At 31.7% G+C, this 23,158-nt stretch overlaps 1 protein-coding gene across 10 annotated transcripts in view; it reads left to right on the top strand.

Annotated features, from left to right (window-relative positions):
• Positions 1–23,158, top strand: part of DLG1 (discs large MAGUK scaffold protein 1) — a 288,677-nt gene that overhangs the window by 239,940 nt on the left and 25,579 nt on the right. For 5 of the 10 annotated variants that reach the window (XM_082625021.1, XM_082625022.1, XM_082625025.1 and 2 more), the window contains 6 exons: positions 2,574–2,643; positions 6,941–7,040; positions 13,644–13,685; positions 15,881–15,931; positions 16,799–16,900; positions 17,154–17,326. In XM_082625021.1, the coding sequence (XP_082481147.1) occupies positions 2,574–2,643; positions 6,941–7,040; positions 13,644–13,685; positions 15,881–15,931; positions 16,799–16,900; positions 17,154–17,326 (538 nt within the window). Of the gene's footprint in view, positions 1–2,573; positions 2,644–6,940; positions 7,041–7,731; positions 7,766–13,643; positions 13,686–15,880; positions 15,932–16,798; positions 16,901–17,153; positions 17,327–23,158 lie in introns of all 10 variants that reach the window. The other 5 variants (XM_082625027.1, XM_082625024.1, XM_082625019.1 and 2 more) reach the window with 2 other exon arrangements.

Raw genomic sequence — 23,158 nt, 5'->3', positions numbered from 1 at the left:
AACTTAGAACCCCCTCTAAGGTCAATGAAATGCTATTCAATGTCTACTTCTATGGGAAAGGTATTAAAACATCAGTTCATAATTTCCTCAAAAGAGCTTATTTATGAGATCTGATTCATCCAAATCATTGCCTAAAACTTAAAAGTTTTAAGATAGCCAGTAAAAATTGTCAGTGGAACATTAATGTTTATTATAGCCAGTTAATTCACTTCAAGTCAAGCTTATGATGTAATAAACTTGTTCTTTTCTTATTAATAAGTTGGACTTATTTTGTTAAGAGTCTCTAAAATCGATACTTATGCCAAATCATATGCCTGTTTATAAACCTCTCTACCTTATATATATTTGTACACCTGTTTTTAGACGTTCAAGAGTAGAAATGTTAAAATATTGCCAAGGTTTGTAACTGTGGTTTTGGAATTTATGACTGTTGTTGGCTAGATCCATATTTTTAGCAAGATCCAACTATTTGGCTGGATCTTACATTTGGTGGCAACTCCTCTTTTAGTAATGCAGCCCTCAGCTGCATAACTTTTTTCCTGGAATAGAATATAGTATACTTTAAATCCAGAAATGCTTCCACTGTGCCTTGTTGAGTCAGTAGAAACCTCATATCTTAAATATCAACGTCAGAGTTCCTAAAAATTGTCTTTATCCCTTGGAGTCTTATATCTTGCAAAGGTTTTACATGTACTTGCAACAAATGAGAAATACAGCTGACTTTGGTAGAAAGATATTTTTCATTTTGTGTATAAAAATTCTATAAGGTTGGATTTTGAAGCCAGAAGTGATAAAAGAGATGAGATATACCTTGAGACCTCTACAGATCCCCAAATTTATGAATAATATTATAGAATATAATTTTCCTTCCATAAAATGCAGTATGAAATCACAACCAATTATGCCATTTCATTCTTCAGTGTATTCTAAACTTATATTTTCTTAAATAGAATGATATCTTTCTTAGACCTCTTTATGTCTAATAATAGCACAAGGAATTGTAGTTCCTACAATTCTTAGCTTTCTTTTGGGAACAGTGTTGACAAATAAACACAATTGAAGTCACTCAACTATTTAGCAAGCAAGATAATGATTAGAAAACAAAGCCATTTTGAGTTGTAAATGTTTACTCACTAAATGTTAGTTTTTCAGTGCCCTCAGTAAGTGCCTAGGCAGAATTATAAATTAATTATTCATATCATGGACCCTCAGGATTGCTCTGGAATAGAAAAAGCAAGTTTTAAATCCATGACTGCTAGGGTTCTTCTGTACCCATGGTAAAACTGTATAGCTAGATAATAAAAAATAAAGATATGCATTTATTCATAGGCTGTTTTGGTACATTTTTCTGCTATATACTAATATAATTGCTATGTTGAAGTCAAGGATTTGTAAAGCTTAATTTATATGAAATTTTGCACGATTCATATTGGTGTTACAATCTACACGATTGTAGATTGTACATTTGTTGTAGTTTTGTTTGCTTGCTTATTTCGAAGGTAGCATTTTTAACACAGTTTAAAATTCAAAAGATTTAAAAGCTGTACAGGCTGTCTCTTAACCCTGTTCCCCAAGCACCCATTTCACCTTCTTAGGGATAACTAAGGTTACCAGTTCTATATCCTCCCAAAGATACTTTAAACTCTATTTTGGGGACTTCCCTGGTGGTCCAGTAGCTGAGACTCTGCACTCCCAAAATAGGGGGCCTGGGTTTGATCCCTGGTCAGGGAACTAGATCCCACATGCCTCAACTAATAGTTTTCATGCCGCAACTAAAGATCCCGCATGCTACAACTAAAGACCCCACATGCCGCAACTGAAGATTCTGCATGTTGCAACTAAAAGATTCTGCTTGCCACAACTAAAGATCCCATGTGCCTCAACTAAAGATCCCACATGCCGCAACTAAAAGATACTGCATGTCGCAACAAAGATCCCGCATGCCTCAACTAAGACCCAGTACAACCAAATAAATATTTTCTTAATAAACCCTCTATTTCGTACACTATAATTGGTTACTTTATGTATTTACACAAATATATCGTTGGAATTAAGCTTAACTTTTTTTATTTCCCTCCTTTTTATTTTCAAAAATTTCAGAGCTATAGAAAAATAAGAGAAATGCAAGAATAGTACTTAGAACACCCACATATCCTTCACCTAATTTCATCAGTTAATATTTTACCCCATCTGCTTTCTCTCTAACACTGAGTTTTTAGCATATGTGTTCCATGCTAAGATAACATTTAAACAACAAAACAAATGGAAACCTGGAAAACTGCTAAACTCAGAAGTGGTGCTTCATAATTTCAGTGTAATTATGGAATAGAGTGCATATATAAGTACACATACTTGTACTGTATTTTGATATTCCACAAGTAGTTTTGTTTCATAATAAAATGAGCCTTGTATTATTTCATTTCTCAGAAATTCTTATAAATTATGGGATTCAAATGACTTCTGAAGGCTTTAGAATATAAAAATGCTCCATATTAATGTCTCAGTTCTGATGATTTCTAGTTAGAGCTTTAGATATGTTTATTGTACTTAAAAAATAATCTGTGCTTTGCCAGGGTTGAGAAGAAAGAACGAGCCAGATTAAAAACAGTGAAATTCAATTCTAAAGCAAGAGGAGATAAAGGGGTGAGTATGTGAAATCTATTATTTCTAAAAATTAATAATTGAAGGCAATAGGCCTTTTCATAATTCTTGTTTGAGGCACATTATTAAAATGAGAAGGATTTTGCCATAAGAATTAGCTATCAACTGCTCTTGCTGTGGTGGCCTACAATAGTAGATATGCTAAAGTAAACAATTTATTAAATTAAATCATCCATTTCACAGACTTTTCCAGATTATCAAAACTGTCGTTTGATATATTCTTAAAAACATACTTTTGGTCGTTATTTTTATAAATGAAATGAATTCAGCCTTCACTCAGATGAACAATTAACTATAAACTTGTGTCACCAGTATTAGTCATGAAGCTAATAAATAATATATCTGAGAAAATAGGCCTTCCCAAAACTATTAGTTCATAATTAGTTCATAATGTAAGTTTACGGGTTTTTGCAAGCGAACTTATGGAAATTTTCTTATTTTTCCCCGTTTATTGCTAATATTACTCACTAATAAAATCCATCTTTTAAATGTTTAAATCATATGAATTTTTATCTTAAGGGAATAAAGAAAGGGACAGTCAAGAGGAGGACTTTGTAGGTGGGCAAGAAATATATCAAAATTCCTTTATATATATTTTAGACGTGTTTTTGTTTTCATTTACTTTGTCCTTCTTGAATCTAGTGGATGTCAGTGGATGATATCACAGGCTTCACCCTATAGTATGTGTGTAATTAGTGCAATGGAACATTCTAGCAATAGGCCTGAAGAAAATGCTGAAACACACGTTGTGTTGAAATACTATTGATAAGGGTAAGCTGTGACAAAGCGAGAGAGTGGCAGGGACATATATACACTACCAAACGTAAAGTAGATAGCTAGTGGGAAGCAGCCGCATAGCACAGGGAGATCAGCTTGGTGCTTTGTGACCACCTAGAGGGGTGGGATAGGGAAGGTGGGAGGGAGGGAGACACAAGAGGGAAGAGATATGGGAACATATATATATGTATAACTGATTCACTTTGTTATAAAGCAGAAACTAACACACCATTGTAAAGCGATTATACTCCAATAACGATGTAAAAAAAAGAAAAAAATATTATTTATAACAATGTTTTGTGTTTTGGGGATTTTTTATCTAAAGCAAAAGTTTTATACATCTTTTGATCAAATTTCAAATGAATATGGAAAGTTAACTCAGCAAATAAATTAACCCTACTCTTTGTACATGTCTGATATCACTAAGCACTCAGACTTAAAAGCTGTAAAATTTTAAAGGAATATGATCCTTGATCAAAGAAATTAAATCTGAGTAAATTATATATAATGCATTCAGTTATTTTAGAAATGATAAATTCCTTTAAAATTTACTTGTACCTTTCAGAAAATACAAAATTATATAGTATAATCTGAAGCAATATTTAAAATAGAAAATCTTTGGAGGAAAAAATCCCAAGTAAATGCTCAGTATTTGAAATATATACAATGGTTTTTGTGCTTGTTTTATATATGTATTTTAAAGTATTTTAGTAAAATACACTGTCAGTGTTTTGTAAAAGAGGTTGCATGTTGTAACTTTTCTTTCAAACTGTAAGAAGTTAACTGAATTAACGACATTTTTAAATCTTAGTCTTGTTTGTTGACTATAACCAACTTTATACACAGTCACTGTGTTCTAACACAGCACCAAAAGTATGCATGATACTGAGTGGGGTAAAAATACGCTTGCCATTGATACAGAACTGCATTTCTCTCTGTAATACCATTTCCCATTCTAAGCTCTTCTTTTCCTTTCCTTATATGGTGGGTTATAGACTTTGTTTCCAATACAGACTTTTAAAAAACATTTCAGTTTCTCATTAACATTTTTAACATTCATTTAGCTATTTTGAAATACTACATATGGAAATTATATATTTAGATATTTAATATATGTTTCATGAATTCGTAATATTTTATCAGTCCTCATATTTATTACACTCTCTCTTGCAATATAACATTAATAACTAAGTAATTAAACCGATTGTTTTGTATTGAAAATATAAAGAAACTAGAGTTAGTATGTTTCTTCAGTTTTGTGTTTTCCCTACACATTTTTGTCCTGTTTGCTTGTGCTATTTTTCACTTTTAATAAATTCTTCACCTGCAGGATGTTAGATGTAATACAGTTAATACATTTCTTAACTAACAAGCATTTCTTTCTGTCCTATATTATGATATCTTTACGATATCTCATTTTGGCTAACTGCAAAAGATATCAAAAATCAAAACATTTTAAACTTCATGTTTCTTTTGGTTGTTTGCTGTGAAACTGACTCTGACCACTATATATGCAGTAGGAGAGGTAAATAACCTTTTGTTAAAAAATGTATCAGTTTTATCAGTTAGCATAAAAATTATTACTAAATTCAAAATCAGTGATTGTCATGAACAAAAAGACTTAGTCCTTCCATAAATTAGATTACCATAAATTTTTCTCTATTGAAACTTGTTTTCTTCTCTTTCTCTTTTCTAAAATTTGGATTCAAGCAAAGATTTTTATTTAGGTAATGCTACTTGACAGTTTATAAAACAATTATAAGCTTAGATTTCTCCACGGTATTTTTTTCTCAACTTAATTTTTAATTTCTGCTTAGGGTTATCTGAGCCTTCAGATTTTAAGATTGATATTAAGACAGTCTGCTTGTCTAATGACTATGAACTTATTAATTTTGAATTATTGATATGAAAAAGATAAAAATGAAAATTTTTGTAAAGATTCTTACCAAAATAAGTCTTTTCAAGTAATAGAATTTGAGCTAAAAGTCACTTTAATCCATTTCATCACCTTAATCACCTGGGATCACATGACTAAAAATACCGGCACGCCAGAAAAAAATACTGCCTGGTGTTGATATACTTCACAACATTGATAGCATCTTATGACATGGATAAATGCAAGAAAAATTAAAACAGAATTTCTATCCTTTATATTGTTCCCACTTCAAAAAATAATAAAAAATATAATTCCTATTGTCACTGGTAGGCAAGGCCATTTCCTTCAAGACATGGGTGCCTGTGACAAATTACAGAAGAAGCTGTTCCTCTTTAGCCTCATCTTTCTGTGTGCTACCTGCTTTTAAAAGTGTGAATGCCCAAATGGGACATTCAGGAAGGGAAAAAACTTGTCTCAGACATCTGTGCAACAGGGAACGTCAAATCAGCTGTCATAGCAATTATGTATAAACTACTAGATTTTTAATTGCCTGTTTGACATTATGAGCACCAAACTTTTTTTTTTTTTTTTTGCGGTACGCGGGCCTCTCACTGTTGTGGCCTCTCCCGTTGCGGAGCACAGACTCCAGACGCGCAGGCTCAGCAGCCATGGCTCACGGGCCCAGCCGCTCCGCAGCATGTGGGATCTTCCCAGACCGGGGCACGAACCCGTGTCCCCTGCATCAGCAGGCAGACTCTCAACCACTGCGCCACCAGAGAAACCCGCACCAAACTTTTTATTCCCTATTCAGGACATGGTGCTAATGAATTGAGTTTGGTTCTATTTTATTTATATATACTTTAAAAATAGATAATATGGTAGCGCTTAAAGGCTAATAAATCAGTTATGATGACATTTAAATTGGCCAGGAGAGTTGACTCTTCTTCCTTGGTTAGATAGCATTGATAATTCTTTTGCTGGACTCTGTGCTTGATGGACACATCTTAGTTTTCTTCCCATTTTCTGATAAGCATTTAGTTATCCTAATTCTCTTCAAAAAAAAAGGATTGTTTTTAAATATTCAGCACTAGCAACTTGCTCAGTTGTTTTGGTTCTCTTTTTTAGTAGTGGCTTTTTGTTAGTTTGTTGGAGCAACAAAAAAAAGAGAGAAGGGGAAAAATGTGCTGAAGCCAAAGGAAAATGAAGGAAAGGAAAATTAAAAATATTTGAACAGCTAAAGTAATAACTTTTGCTGTAGAGCACCTAATACTTGGAAATCTAGAAAAATATGGATTGATATGAACAGATGCAAGCTTGATTTGGACTATAGTAGTAGCTAATCTGATTTACTCTTCCCTTTTTTTTATCAAATAGCACTTCCTCCTTATTTTTAGGTATCATTGAATTACACTCTTGAAATTTTTCTGTGTTTTCAGTTATAAAATGTTAGAATTAGAGAAGTTAATACTAAATTAAAAATTCACTGTATATGTGATTAAAGCAAAATTCATATACAAACTGCACACTGTGGTCACAAGAGTCAGCTTTCACAGAGCTACTAGGCTGGGCCTTTGTACACACAGACAGTAGACATCCCTTTGTTTTGCCCCTCCTTCTCTTCTTCAGCAGTCATTCAATGACAAGCGTAAAAAGAACCTCTTTTCCCGAAAATTCCCCTTCTACAAGAACAAGGACCAGAGTGAGCAGGAAACAAGTGATGCTGACCGTAAGTATGTGGATCCAGTGGTCAACTGAAGATAAATGTAGAGGGACCTACTGCCCTGCAGTTGGTTGTTACCATGGAGACAGTTTCAAGAGCTGCAACAGGTTACTATTTGTCTTAACTAGGGGCAATTTAACAGGCGTAAATTAATTTGTATACCAATCTTAACTTTTTCTAGCACCTTAGGAATTCTTAATTTAAAGTAAATGGTATTTTTAAGCTGTGTTTAAAATATAATTTTTTTATGTAAAGGTTCTTAGAAGAAACACTTATACTCTCAAAAGAATATTTTAGAGGAGAAACATGGGTACCTGAGAAGCTACTTATTGATTTCTAGGTATAGCATTGCCAATCTTTGATAATAGATTGTCTCAAGTCATTCCGTTTTATCCCATTTCTTCATTATATGTAGACAATCTGAATTTTACTTTTAAAATAGCAAGAAATAGTCAAAATTTTTGCTTCTCTACCCTAATCAGCTTCTCATATAAAACTTTCGTTCTTTTATTAGATTATATCTAGCTGCTAGCTTATTTTAAACTTTCAGAAATATACAAAAATGCTCTGTAAGATACGTGCACCTGTAATGGTCTTGGAACTGTCTCTTATTGTAGCACCAATTTTATGCATTACTGACAACTATTTTCTTTGATTATCTTTTTATTGCTTGCTCTCTGGGAACTACTCTCTACAGGAGATCCCTGACGACATGGGATCAAAAGGCCTGAGTAAGTGATTAAAATACTCCCAAGTTATTTTTAACCTCCATCTACAGACCTACCTTTTTCAGATACATTTTGAGATTCATGGTAGCGCCCTTCTGGCATGAGGAGGTGTATGATTTAGATTGTTTTTAGATTCTTCATGTTAATAATACGCTTGGGATTTTTATTTCTGTAATACACACCTTTTATTTTTCCTCCATTTTTCACATGTCATTTGAAAAACTCTGCTCATAACTATATTTTCCTTTTTGTAATTTTTATGGCTATTACTTTCTCTAGGAATTTTTTAAATATGAAGAAAGACTTTTAATGTTTTTTAAAATACTGCTATCTGCCCTCATTATTAGAAGGTAGAATATAATCTTCCTTACAGTTTTATGTCCCCCCCTTTTTTTTGTTAAAACAAGTTAAAATTGCTTTGAGCCTGTGTTAGAAAAGCATTGCTATGTGAAACTATAAAACACAATAGATCTTAAATATTAAAGAAGAATTGTAGAACTCAAGTTCAAGTAGCAGTCTATGTAGTAGGTAAATTGTATATTTTTTTAAGGAAGCTGTAAGTTATGAAAAGAATTATAAGAAATATTATCCTTTGTTTTTTCTTTAACCAAGGTGTTGTCTCTGTTTGGGGGGAGTTTTTTTTGTGTGTGTTGTTCCTGTTTAATTTTCTAGCTAGTACTTAATCTTCATATAAAGCTTGGTACAGAGTCTGATAATGTAGGAGTCATTTAATAAATGTTGGAATGAGTGAATGAAACAAGAAGTCATTTTAGCAAACAAAATTTTAAATGTGAATGTTTACAAATTGATTACATGTGAAATTTTACCAAATATTACTAAGTTCTTTTAGGTGACAGTGACTCATAGAAGTAATCTTTTAGGCTAAAGTTTTTTTCTAAGTAGTTGTTTCCGTTTGCATTATTAAGCATCTTGAAAACTTATTTCTTCATAATTCATCGATCATTAAGGATGTAGCCAATATCTTTTAACTTTCTAAGTTTACCTTAATAAACATTAAATTTCACAGATTTTTTTTCCTGATTAATGCTAACTTGACTTTTAACCTTAACTATAAGTACTTGACTTTTATTTCAACTTTAACAATTAAAGGTTTATATTAGATTGAAAGCAGTATGCTGTATATGTAATTATTTCTGTTACACACACTTTATTATTTATGCATTTGCCTTTTTAGGATCTGGCAAGAGCCACAAATTTACTATCACTAGTGGCACCCTTTTTTAATCTCTTACCTTTGGGAAAAATTATCAGTGAAATCTTCAGAAACTGGAAAATATTCCCACAGATTCTTAATGCTATATAATTTATTTTGAGAATGATCATGAGGTGGTGTGGATCATCAAATGAACCCACATATTTTTGTTACCTGTTGAGTCATCAGAGAACTGTGGAAAGCTCATGGAAAAAGGAACTAAATGAAGAATTTGGTTCCCACATTGATATTTTTAAGGTAGATAACTACACCTTGACCACATTGTATTTTCAGCTCTCATTTTAATTGAGGTTTGAGACTTGGGAAGAGAAACAAATGAAAAATGATAACTGATTACCAATGTCGTTGATTTAATTTTCTGGTCAGTGACTTAAGATCCCTTGAATGGTAGGTTTCTGTGCTTCATCTCACAAGAACTGAAAGAATTTATTCACGTGGTAACTTGATCAGATCAAAAAGATTTTATTTAAAAAAGGTTGACGGAGACAGAAAAATACCAGTAAAATTCTAAACTGGATATGATGGAGGTTATCACATAAAACATTACTAGCAGCTGACAAGATGCTCATTATTATACAGTAGAAAATACTGGGAAGAAGGGTGGGTTAAGGGCATTATTTAAGATCTCAGTTACCTGTATTCTAAAGTTCAGGATACAGGGAAAAAACTAAGCAAAATCCTGTGTGATTTTAATATAAGAAAATAAATGTGACCTCATATTGGTATTCATTAAGCCTTGCTGGAACAGGACTCATGAAGGGACTGAAAACAGAAGGACAGATTATTCCAGATAAACCTGTTGAAGAGATGTGGAATAACACTGAATATCAAGAAAGATGTACACCTGCATGTAATTTCACACAACCTATGAAAAAGTAGGGTATTTAATTAAAGAGCAGAGAGGGAAACAAAAGTGGTACACTAGAATACTTTTCATAGACAAGAATCCAGTGATTCTACAAAGAAGAGGATCAAATAAATTATTGATTTATCCTATTGACAGTAGACGAAACAATAATAGAAATTGCCTTTCCAAACCTAATTTTGACTTAACAGAACTAATTAAAGTATGATGGAAATCTGAGAGGATACAACTAAATTATCGTACTTGTAAAAAGCTAGAAATAGAAATCTGTGTAGCTTTTATGCTTTTAGAAGGCAATTTTGAAAGAATTCAAGAGGAAAAAAGTGGGTAAGATTCCTTTAAAAGAGACTAAAAGTAAGTGTAGTTCAGGAGCAGTTATATAAGGTGCTCAGAAATGAAATTACGGTATACAGTTTCAGACAAGGTTTGTACCTGTCTTTTGTATGCAGTTTATTTTTATAGCTTTCCACTTTGTAAAACACCTCAGAAACTTCTACAGTTAGGCACATAGGTTTCCTATTACATCTCTTCTTTTTCTATTTTAAAGACTTATTTAAGTAGAGTGGTACAGAGCTCTTAAGATGCCAAAACCAGACTTATTTTCATTTGTGTTAAGAATAAGTGTTAAGAGTAGTAGTATTGTTTAAGACTGAGGATGTGTCGTATTTAGAGAGAGCAAAGAGAAAACACATGATATAGTCTCAGGAAGAAATGTTTGACTAGAAAGGTGAGACTTGGTCAGAGAGATTTGAAATGGTTGTGATCATCAAACATATAAACAAAAATTAAAATTTTAAGAATCTGATTATACTATGTCAAAAGGATAATATTCTTGCACATAAATTTCTAACAGATCAATAAGAAACAAACACTCCCCATTAGAAAACTGGACAAAGGATATAAGAAGAATGCTCAAAAGATAAGCAACTGAAATAAGCATATAAGAAATGTTTAACGGCCCTAATAATCAATAAACAAAATGGTATGTTTTACCCATCATCTTAGCAGACTTTTCTTTTAAAGGAGAATCCAGTGATGGAGATGGTTCTGTGGAATGACTGCTTTTAACATATTACTACTGGGAGTGTAAATTGGTACAGCCTTTTTGGAAAAGCATATCTTTTGATCTACTAATTCTTTTTCAAGGAATTTATCCTAAGGATGTAATCAGAGGTGGAAACAAAGGTTTATATATCAGGATGTTTTGTTTAATAATATTTAGAAAGTAGAGCACCCCCTAAATTCAAATAATCCTAAAATGCCTTACAGTTGGGAAGTGGTTAATGACTTATGACTTACTATATAGTATAATATTTTATAGCCATTGAAAATCATATTAAAATATAATGGTCTGGAAAATGCTCACAATATAAATGAAAAAAGTAAACTATGAAACTGTACATATATTGTCTCAGATTTGTAAATAAACACATATATTTAGGGCTATTTTTGAATAGTGTTGCTTTGAACATTTTTATACATATCTTTTGGTATGCATATATGCCTTTTATGTTGGGAAAATACCTAGGAAATGAATTGCTGGGTCACAGACATAATATGTTAGGTATTAGTAGATAGTGCCAAGTAGTTTTCCAAAGTGGTTATACCAGTTTACCCCACCCCCACCCCCAAGTAGTATGTGAGTTCCAGTTGCTACATATCTTTCTCTACGCTTGACATACCTGTTTTGTTTTTGTTTTTTCATTTTGGTCAATCTGGTGGATGATAGAGACATATGTTGTGGTTTTAATTTGCATTTCCCCGATAGTAAGCTTGAACACTTTTTTATACTTATTGGATATTTGAATGTCTTCTTTGATGACATGCTTGAAAAAGATTATTTTTAATTTTCAGGAAAAAAGCATTTTAACTTTCTAACAAGCTCCCAAGCAATGATAATGATGCCATTCCAAGGACAATACTTTAAGTAGCAAGAGTTTATTGAGAGGAGTTACTTAAAGGATACTTGAAAGAACTTGAAGAATTTGACTGCTTCGTACTTATTGGTAATCTTAGAGAACTCACGATGAGTAGGGGAAATTCCCAGAAAAGAGATTGTAGTAACTTCGATTTTTTATACATGTATAACATGTCAGACATATTCAATTGTAGAGGAATAATAAAATAAACCCCACAAGTATTCATTTATCCAACTTCTCTAATTGTCAAATCATGGTTAATTTTGTTTCTTCTATACTCCCACTTTCCCCTCCACTCACTCAAGTGCAATAAATAACATTTCTTTCTTTTGTATATTAGAGATTGCAGAGTGTAATACCAATCCTACTATAAATTTAAGAATTTTTTTTTATGTGGCATTCCTACTTCTGGGAATGAATTTTAAGGAAATAGGACAAAAGGTGAAAGCCATGTAAATGAAGACGTTCATAATAACTTGTTGATATTTGTGGAAAACAATTTAAAGCAAACTAAAATATCTAAATAAGTAGTAAGGTAAATCATGATGTAACAGTCCAATAGAATATTATACAACAATTTAAAATGATTGTTTTGACATCTGTGTGGTAACATGAGAAGAAATTTTTAAATATAAACTTTAGAAAACCACCATTTTATATGTGCTATTATACGTTATTCAGTCTTGTAATTTTTAATGTTCCTCCTATATACATAATAATGATTAAGAAAGTTGTATCTTGTCTTTGTAGGTTAGAATAACAGACTTATTTTTCACTATGACAGTTTTTCAAGAACTGTACTACCATTAAGTTCTACCATTCTCTAAACTTTTCAGTAGTGCTACTTGATTTTAGGAGACTGTGGGTGGTATGGTGCAGCAGATATCTCTCCTCAAGCTTTTTCCTTATCCGTTAATTTTTTTTTCCTTTGCCTGACATAAGAAATTTAGATTTACTTCTCTCCCATGGAAAATTTTGTTTTTTAGTTTTCGTAGATAAAATTACCTTTTTTTATTTAAAGGAGACACGTATTGAGAGAGCGCAAGAGATTACATTTACATGAGAAAAGTGCTGGCTGTTTACTGAACAGTCAAGTTATGAAATGGGGGTCACTTTGAAGAAGGGGCCAGGCAGCAGATGGGTGTGTTTACTTTATCTTTTTTGTTTTGCGAAGTAACCATTGTCAGTTTTATCAAAGCCGAGTTTCTCAGAAATATTAATCTACTTTAAAATACAATCCCACCTTCTAGAATTCTGTTCCATTTGACTTTTTTTTTTGAGGCATCTGAATCTGTGATATCCAAAATGCTTTATCTGTATGATCTCAGACATGAATTTTCATTTCTCTTCAGGAACAAGAAAGAAGCTGAACTAAAAGCAAGATCATTTATTTATTTTTTAAGATATCACTTCATTGAAATGGGCATCTGTTTGCTCAGATATAACTTGTCTCCTTTGTTAGTCATTACTGTATCATAACCTAAATTAAATGGTGTCAATGACATTTTCTCTTTGTGGTTTTTATGACGACAGTTGGACTGATTTAGGGTCACTTTGTTATATTCTACTTTGTTATATTCTATTATAATCTATTCATAATAAGATTTTGTTCATAAACTGTTGAACAGAAAATGAGACATTTTCCTTGATTGCAGATTTTTTTTCCTTGCTAATTCATATTCATTTATTTGAATAATTAAACTTTTCAAAGAAAATCAGAAATGTTTTTAAAAACTCTTTGGGTATCTGTGGTTTATATCTCGACATTTTGTTAAGTCGCCTTCTGTTTATTTTGATAATTTGCTTTTTTTAAACTCATGACACTGTGTTTTCTTTATTTTTTCCATTGTCCTGCAATTTCAGAACATGTAACTTCTAATGCCAGTGATAGCGAAAGTAGTTACCGTAAGTGTTTTCAGTTGTTTGTTCTTTTGTTATCTCAAGTAATATATCCTTTGGAGTTTTTTTCCCTTAGTGATGTATTCTGAAAACTGAAAATTAGGTGCTTAATATTTTAAAATCAGGGAGAGCCAAGTAAAATTCTTTACTTGATAAATAAAATCATACTCTATGTACAGAAATTAATTTCCAAAGTTTTCATAAAATACAAAAGTTCATTTTACAAAAGTGCTATTCGTGTACACAGTATGTGTATGTGTGTTTGTATCTTTTATAAGAAGTAAATATCTAATTAAATGAGTAGTAAACTTGTATTTTGCCATTTTATTTAGTAATTCTGTTTCTAACTAATCATTAAAATATTTTTCAGTAATGCTAAATTATAATTAGCTTTATTTCCTTTTTTATTCTGTGTCACCAATACTGGTGTGGGTCAAGATACTATTTATTGCCAGCTTTTGGTGAACATAGGAAATGACGAAGGGAAAATTTTCAACAGTTGCTCAAACAGTAATACTGATCTCTTTTTTGGTTCTTATGGTACTGTCTTGGTATTATATTATTAAGGGACCTATATAAGCGTGTGAACTTTTTAAACATATTTGGGCATGGGAGGAGGGGAGAGTACATGAATATTATCAGTTGTAGCACTTTAAAAATTAAAATTGCTTTTCTAACTTTTTTTTTTTACTGCTGTCTAATATGAAAGTAATCTTGATTACAGATGAGTATGGCTGCTCAAAAGGTCCATCCTGTTAATATCAGTCTCTAATATTTTTCATGTTGACAGTATATACTTTTAACCCTCATTCATTTGATTGGTTGTTATTTTTGCTGCGTAATAGTTATTTAGCGATTTTCTTTTTTGATATGGGAATGTGATTTCTCGTATTTTAGCATTTTATTAACTTACAGTCAGAACTCACCGGAGAGTAGCTGAGTAGCTTTCTAGACTAAAAAGAGGTAATGAAAGTATATACTGTCTGTCTCACCATTTGCATGAATTATTAGGTGTGGAATATTCAAATTGCATGTTTCTGATAACATGTAAAACATGTTTAACATACAGTACTTTAAAAAGCAGCTTGTAAATATATATATTTTTATGTATTATAAATTTTAAAACAACAAAATATACTTTAAAGCAGGAAAGAATATTTATGTCGGTATGTGAATTTAAAAGATTTACAGCTGCATACATGTAATATAAACCAATGACAAATTTAGTGAAAAGATTGTTAGAGAATCATAATAATCAAGAAGAAAATCTTCAAATACATTCTGCTGTATTGATTTCATTGAACCACTTGAATTTAACAGCTCTTCCTTGTTTGTTTTCTACACGTGTGCGTGTGTATGTGTATGTGTGTGCTAAGAACTCCTGAAATTTTTAACTCTTTTTTTCATTGAGTCGAGATATAATTCGTAGACTTTTCTATTTAGGATATTCATAAGCTCTAATCTTTTAATTTAATCCTAGAGAATATAACTTCTGAAGTGCTTTTAAGATCAAAGCAAAATATATTTTTTCTCCTTTACTATCTATGTGATTCATTTTGTTGAAAGGGAAGGATTTAATTTTATCTAAAACTTTTTCTAACTCGAAATGTTATTTTTAAAAAATTGAATAAATGAATTATTATAATAATGAATTTTTTTCATCAATGAAATAGTGACACTAGTTTTACCTTTGCATTAAAATCTTTTGGTTAGAAAATAGTTGTAATTATAAAAATGTATGTGCTATGTTAAATATTATACCTGGTAGGACCAAAAAAAAGCAGCATATTAATAACAGAAAATTACCTAATATGCATATATGTAGAACTGCTCATTAAAGTATTAATTTTTTAAAAACTATTTAATAGCTCTTAGATTCTAAATAAAAAATTAATAGCTTATACTTGACATCCCAAGTGAAGATTTTAATTCGGTCTATTAATAATCTGTAAAACTCAGAATAACAGAAAGGTAGTTATCAACTAGCACATTTTATATTTTCTTTTTACACATACCAAACTTTATAATTTATCACTTTTTTTCCTAAATTATGCCATAATTAATTTATAAAGTACCCTTTTTTCTTACATCTTTGCTACTTTTCTCGGGAAAGTTCTAGTAATTTATATGTTATATTAAAGAATTAAATTAGTATAGTTTTCTTTATAGATTTTCTCATCTGTATTTTAACTTTCTAATAGGTGGTCAAGAAGAATATGTCTTATCTTATGAGCCAGTGAATCAACAAGAAGGTTTGTGAAGCCTGTTGATGTTTTACAATCTTATGGAAAAAAGTAATTTGAAAAATAGGTCTAACTCAACTCATAGCTTAAAAAAAGTTTTATTAGAATTTTAGTCTTTTTTCTTACTCTACATGTATATATAGAGAGAGAAATTTACTATATGTATTTTATGAAACATGGTTTAGCCCATAGATTATTAAAATCTAATCATTTTATATTGGTGTATTATTTCCTAAGCAACTTCTTTCCAGTGTTCATAATAGTATCACTATCCTTGTTCAAAATCTTGAAATCATCTTTGATCTTTCTGTTCCTCATCTCCCTTGTCTAGTCAGTTTCTAGGCCCTATTTATTCTTATCATATCTTTCTTATTTATAACCTTTCATCCCTCCTACCACAATGTTAAGTCTCATTTTCACTACCAGTCTCCCTGCTTCCAACATGGTCCCTTACAGTCCAGCATATATATTAGATCATCTTTCTTGATGACTACTCTGATTATACCCAGTTTCTTTTTTGCTCTTCTTTGATCTGCTTCCCTACAGTTTCTACTTGAAAAGGGATCAGTAAAACACTGTGCTGTGTTTTCTCATTTGTAATGAGATGATGTTAGCAGTGTACAGAAACATTATCTGCTAAGATGCTGAATTTAACTTGGTTGAATTATCTAAGTGTATGACTTCCAACAGGAGATTGACTGAAGTGTAAGATTTTAATAAAAGCTTGTAAACTATCAAGTTAGGCATCATTGGTGGAGAAAGAATAAAAAAGAAATTCTTCATAACAGTTAAGGATACTTTTGTTTTCTAGTGAAGTAAAATACACAGATGTTTGTTGAGTGTTTATTTCTTTTAACATGCAGTATATTTTTATAGTTAATTATACTCGACCAGTGATCATATTGGGACCTATGAAAGACAGGATAAATGATGACTTGATCTCAGAATTTCCTGACAAATTTGGATCATGTGTTCCTCGTGAGTAACCCACATAAAAATTCTTAATTATTGTTCTTAACATTTTGTCACTGTGTGTGGTCACAGTAAACAGTATCAATTTTTAATGGTTTATACTTATTTTATCAGTTATTCATCCTCCATATTATTGTCACTTTTCAAATTTAAATCAATCTCTGTTGTAGTGAACTTTACAAAATGATTCTTTAAGTAGAAAATGGCTTTGTTGTGCCTTTTAATATTAAACACTTCCTCAAGTTCTTTTCTATTAAAGATACAACTAGACCAAAACGAGATTATGAGGTAGATGGAAGAGATTATCATTTTGTGACTTCAAGAGAGCAAATGGAAAAAGATATCCAGGAGCATAAATTCATTGAAGCTGGGCAGTATAACAACCATCTGTATGGAACAAGTGTTCAGTCTGTGCGAGAAGTAGCAGAAAAGGTAAGCATCAAAGTGATCCCAGACTAAAGTTTCTAATCAGATAAGCTTTTTTTTTTCAGATATGCCTTTGACAGTATGAAAGAATTATGGATAGAAACTTTTAATTCGTGTTTTTGAAAAAATATAGATACATGTTGCAGCATTGATTACTTTAAGCAATGTTATGAATTTATTCAACTAAAGATTTACTTTTAGGTGACTTAGAAAAATATATATAAGATAAAGTAGAATAAGAAAATCAACAAAGAAAATAAGAATAGAAATGATAACATGAATCTCTGCAGGAGGGGAGATTATTATTTTGGGGTCCTGTACATTTGCTAGAGATAGGCCTTGTGTTTAGCCCTAGCTTTCCAACAAGTAGCATAATTAAGAAGCTAAGATCATCAATAAAAATGAGCCAGATGTTCAAGATAAGTGTAAATGGTTCCTGGTACTGAGACTAGGCAAAAAATTTCTCCTGAATGGTCATTTAATAAAAGACAGTGTGGAAAAATACTCAGTAACATTGTAACAGCAACAGATTTTTTGAAAGCAGTCTGATGATATATTGACATTGGGTTAAGGCAGTTTTATGGTAATGCCAAAACAGTGTACTCCAGATGTGCTGCTATACTTAAATCAGTCTTTGGGCCTAGAAAATAAACATCAACAAATTATTTTATACTTTCAAAACTATAGTAGTTAAAGACTTAGTCATGGAATACTTACAAAATATAAAGCAGTAATTCAACATCTCAATTTTCCATCTGTAAGTGCTCTTTTTTTTTAATAAGAGGTTTGGTTAATTGTGATTAGTTTTAAAAATCGAAAAAATGGACATATTCAGTGATGGCAAGAATTTGGTAAAATAGAAAATCTTATTAGATACTGTTAATGGGGGTAAAATTAATAGAACTTCATTTGAGAATGATTTGGCAATACCAAATAAATGTACATAACCTGTGACTCAGAAATTCTATTTCTTGATATCTAAGTAGAGATTCACACATAAGGATTATGTGTAATAATGTGCATAGTAGCACTTTATAGTAGTGAAGAACTGGACTCAACAAAGGGGAATGGATAATTAACTGTTATTTATTCATGCAGTAGGATACAGAAACTAGAGCGAATAAACTAAAATACCCACTAGTTAGGTGTATCCACATTAATAAATCTCAAAATTATAATGGTGAATGAATGAAGTTGCAAGGGATATATACAGGATGACACTATTCGTATAAACTTTAATTAACATAATGTAGTTCATTAATACATATTTCGTGTTTTCATAAACATAAAAACACGAATGGGTATCAAATAAGCTACGAGGATATATAGTACAGCCCAGGGAATAATTATAAATAGAATATAACCTTTAAAAAGTGTGATCACTATGTTGTATACCAGAAACTTATATAATATTGTACATCAACTATACCTCAATTTTTAAAAAAATATTTACCAGGAAAAAAAAATGCATGGGAATGATACACATCTACTTCAGGTGTATATGTAGCTGCTATTCAGTGGTTTTCCTTTGGGAGAAAAGGAAGGAAATTGTAGCTTTAGCTTTACTTGTAATATTGTATTTCTTTTAAATTTTTTAAAAATTTAAAAAACACACCTCAGCCTGACAAATAATATCTAAACTTCAGATTATTGATAAATAGAAAAATAACACCATATCATAGCAAACTATTTCTTCTGCAAACCTTGTGGAGAAGAAAATATCAGGAGGTCCCACAAAGTAGAAATATTACAAATAACACTGTGATCACAATGCAATAAAGCTATAAATTATTAGAAAATCAAAAACTGAAAGCCTGGCCAACTGGAAAATTTTTATTATTTATTCATATTAAAGTATAGTTGATGTACAATATTGTATATGTTAGAGGTGTCCATTATAGTGATTCACTGTTTTTAAAGGTTGTACTCCATTTATAGTTATTATAAAATATTGGCTGTATTCCCCATTTTGTACAGAATATCCTTATAGCTTATTTTATACATAATAGTTTGTACCTCTAAGTCCCCTACCCCTGTATTGCCACTCCCTCTTTCCTCTCCCCACTGGTAACCACTAGTTTGTTCTCTGTATTTGTGAGTCTGCTTCTTTTTTCTTATATTCACTAGTTTGTTGTGTTTTTAGATTCCACATATAAGTGATGTCATACAGTATTTATCTTTCTCTGTCTGACTTATTTCACTTAGCATAATACCCTCCAAATCCATCCATGTTGCTGCACGTGGCAAAATTTCATTCTTCTTATGTCTGAGTAGTATTCCATTATGTATATATACCACATCTTCTTTATCCATTCATCTGTTGATAGACACTTAGGTTGCTTCCATATCTTGGCAATTGTAAATGATGCTGGTATGAACATTGGGGTGCGTGTATCTTTTTGAATTAGTGTTTTTGTTTTTTCAGGTATATCCCAGGAGTGAAATTGTTGGGTCATATGGTAGTTCTAGTAGTTAGTTAGTAGTAGTTAGTTTTTTGAGAAACCTCCATACTGTGTTCCACAGTGACTGCACCAATTTACATTCCCACCAGCAGTGTACAAGGGTTCCTTTTTCTCCACATCCTTGCCAACATTTGTTATTTGTGCTCTGTTTGATGATAGCTATTCTGACAGGTGTGAGATGGTATCTCACTGTGGTTTGATTTTCATTTCCCTGATGATTAATGATGTTGAGCACCTTTTCATGTGCCTGCTGGCCATTTGCATTTCCTCTTTGGAAAAATGTCTATTCAGTTCTGCCCATTTTTTAAACAGGTTATTTGTTTATTTGATGCTGAGTTGTATGAGCTGTATATATGTTGTATATTAATCCCTTATCAGTTCTACTATTTGCAAATATCTGCTCCCATTCAGTAGGTTGTCTTTTCATTTTGTCAATGATTTTCTTTGCTGTGCAAAAGCTTTTATGTTTAATTAGATCCTATTTGTTTATTTTTGCTTTTATTTCATTTGTGTTAGGAGGCAGAGCCAAAAAAGTATTGCCGTGATTTATTTCAAAAAGTGTTCTGCCTATGTTTTACTCTAGGAGTTTTATACTATCCGGTCTTACATTTGGGTCTTTAATCCATTTTGAGTTTACTTTTGTATATAGTGTTAGAGAATGTTCTAATTTAATTGTTTTACATGTAGCTGTCCAGTGTTCCCAGCAGCACTTACTGAAGAGAGAAGTCTTTTCTCCATTGTTTATTCTTGCCTCCTTGTCATATATTAATTGACCATTAGTGCATGGGTTTATTTCTGGGCTTTCTATCCTGTTCCAGTGATATCAGTTTTTGTGCCAGTACCATATTGTTTTGATTACTATAGCTTTGTAGTATAGTCTGAAGTCAGGGAGCATGATTCCTACACATACATTGTTCTTTCCCAAGATTGTTTTGGCTATTTGGGGTCTTTCATGTTTCCATAAAAATTTTAAATTTATTTGTTCTAGTTCTGTGGAAAATGCCATTGGTATTTTGATAGGGATTGCATTGAATCTGTAGATTACCTTGGGTAGTATGCTCATTTTAGCAATATGAATTCTTCCAATCCAAGAACATGATATATCTTTCCATGTATTTGTGTCATCTTCAGTTTATTTTATCAGTGTCTTATAGTTTTCGGAGTACAGGTCTTTTACCTCCTCAGGTAGGTTTATTCCTACATATTGTATTCTTTTTGATGCAGTGGTAAATGGGATTGTTTCATTAATTTCTCTTTCTGATAGTTTGTTGTTAGTGTATAGAAATGCAACACACTTCCATATGTTAATTTTGTATCCTGCAACTTTATACCACATTTATTGGTAAGCCCTAGTAGTTTTCTGGTGATATGTTTAGGAGTCTGTGTATATAGTATCATGTCATCTGCAGACAGTGACAGTTTTACTTCTTCAGTTCCAATTTGGATTCATTTTATTTCTTTTTCTTGTCTGGTTGCTGTAGCTAGGACTTCTACTACTAAATAAAAGTGGCAATAGTGGATATCCTTGTCTTGTTCCTGATCTTAGAGGAAATGCTTCAGCTTTTCACCTTTGAGTATCATGTTAGCTGTGGGTTTGTTGTAAATGAACTTTATTATCTTGAGGTATGTTCCTTCTGTGCCCAAGTTCTGGAGAGTTTTATCATAATGGGTGCTGAATTTTGTCAAAAGCTGTTTCTGCATCTATTGAGATGATAGTATGGTTTTTATTCTTCAGTTTGTTAATGTGGTGTATCATACTGAGTGATTTGTGTATACTGAAAAATCCCTGCATCTGGGATAAATCCCACTTGATCGTGGTGTATGATCCTTTTAATGTACTGTTGGATATGGTTTGCTAAATTTCTGTTTAGGATTTTTGCATGTATGTTCATCCTTGATAATTCGCCTCTAGTTTTCTTTTCTTGTGATATCTTTGTCTGGTTTTGGTATCAGGGTAATGCCAGCCTCATAGAATGAGTTCAGAAGCATTCCATCCTCTGCAATCTTTTGGAATAGTTTGAGAAGGGTAGGTGTTAACTCTTCTCTAAATGTTTGATAGAATTCACCTGTGAAACCATGTGTTCCTGGGCTTTTGTTTGTTGGGCGGTTTTTCATTACTGATACAGTTTCATTACTGGTAATGGGTCTGCTCATATTTTCAATTTCTTGCTGTTTCACTCTTGGGAGAGTGTACCTTTCTAAGAATCTGTTTATTTCTTCTAGGTTGTCCATTTTATTGGCATATAGTTGTTTGTAGTAGTCTCTTATGATCCTTTGTATTTCTGTGGTGTCAGTTGTAACTTCTTTTTCATTTCTGATTTTACTGATTTGGACCTCCTCTCTTTTTTTTTTTTTTGATAAGTCTGGCTATAGGTTTATCAATTTTATTTATCTTTGCGAAGAACCAGCTTTTAGTTTCATCGATCTTTTCTATTGTTTTCTTCATCTCTATTTCATTTATTTCTGCTCTGATCTTTATGATTTCTTTCCTTCAACTAACTTGGAAGGTTTTCTTTCTTTTTCTAGTTCCTTTAGATGTAAGGTTAGGTTGTTTATTTGAGATTTTTCTTTTTTCCTGAGGTAAGCTTGTATCTCTATAAACATCCCTCTTAGAACTGCTTTTTGCTGTGTGCCATAGTTTTTGGATCATCATGTTTTTGTTTTCATTTGTCTCTAGGTCTTTTTTATTTGCTCGTTGATTGCTTCAGTGATCCATTGGTGGTTTAGTAGCTTATTATTTAGCCTTCACATATTTGTGTTTTTTGCAGTTTTTTTTCTTGTAGTTGATTTCTAGTCTCATAGCGTTGTGGTCAGAAAAGATGGTTAATATGATTTCAGTTTTCATAAATTTACCAAGGCTTGTTTTGTGGCCTAGCATGTGATCTGTCCTGGAGAATGTTCCATGTGCACTTGAACAGAATATGTATTCTGCTGCTTTCAGATGTAATGCTCTTTATCAATTAAGTCCATCTGGCCTATTGTGTCATTTAAGGTTAGTGTTTCCTTATTGATTTTCCATCTGGATGATCTGCCCATTGGTGTAAGTGGGATGTTAAAGTCCCCTACTACAACTGTGTTCTATCAATTTCTCCTTTTATGTTCTTAATATTTGCCTTATATATTCAGGTGTTCCTATGTTTGGTGCATATATATTTACAGTTGTTATGTCTTCTTGGATTTATCCCTTGATCATTATGTAGTGTCCTTTTTTGTCGCTTGTCACAGTCTTTATTTTAAAGTCTATTTTATCTGATATAAGTATTGCTACTCTGGCTTTTTTTTTTAATTTCCATTTGCATGGAATACCTTTTTCCATCCCCTCACTTTCAGTCTGTGTGTGTCTTTAGATCTGAAGTGAGTTTCTTGTAGGCAGCAT

Source organism: Mesoplodon mirus (assembly GCF_964341445.2).
Source record: "Mesoplodon mirus genome assembly, chromosome: 6".
Lineage (NCBI taxonomy): Eukaryota > Metazoa > Chordata > Mammalia > Artiodactyla > Ziphiidae > Mesoplodon > Mesoplodon mirus.
Note: the sequence above shows the minus strand (reverse complement) of the source record. Positions and strands in the feature narration are given on the sequence as shown.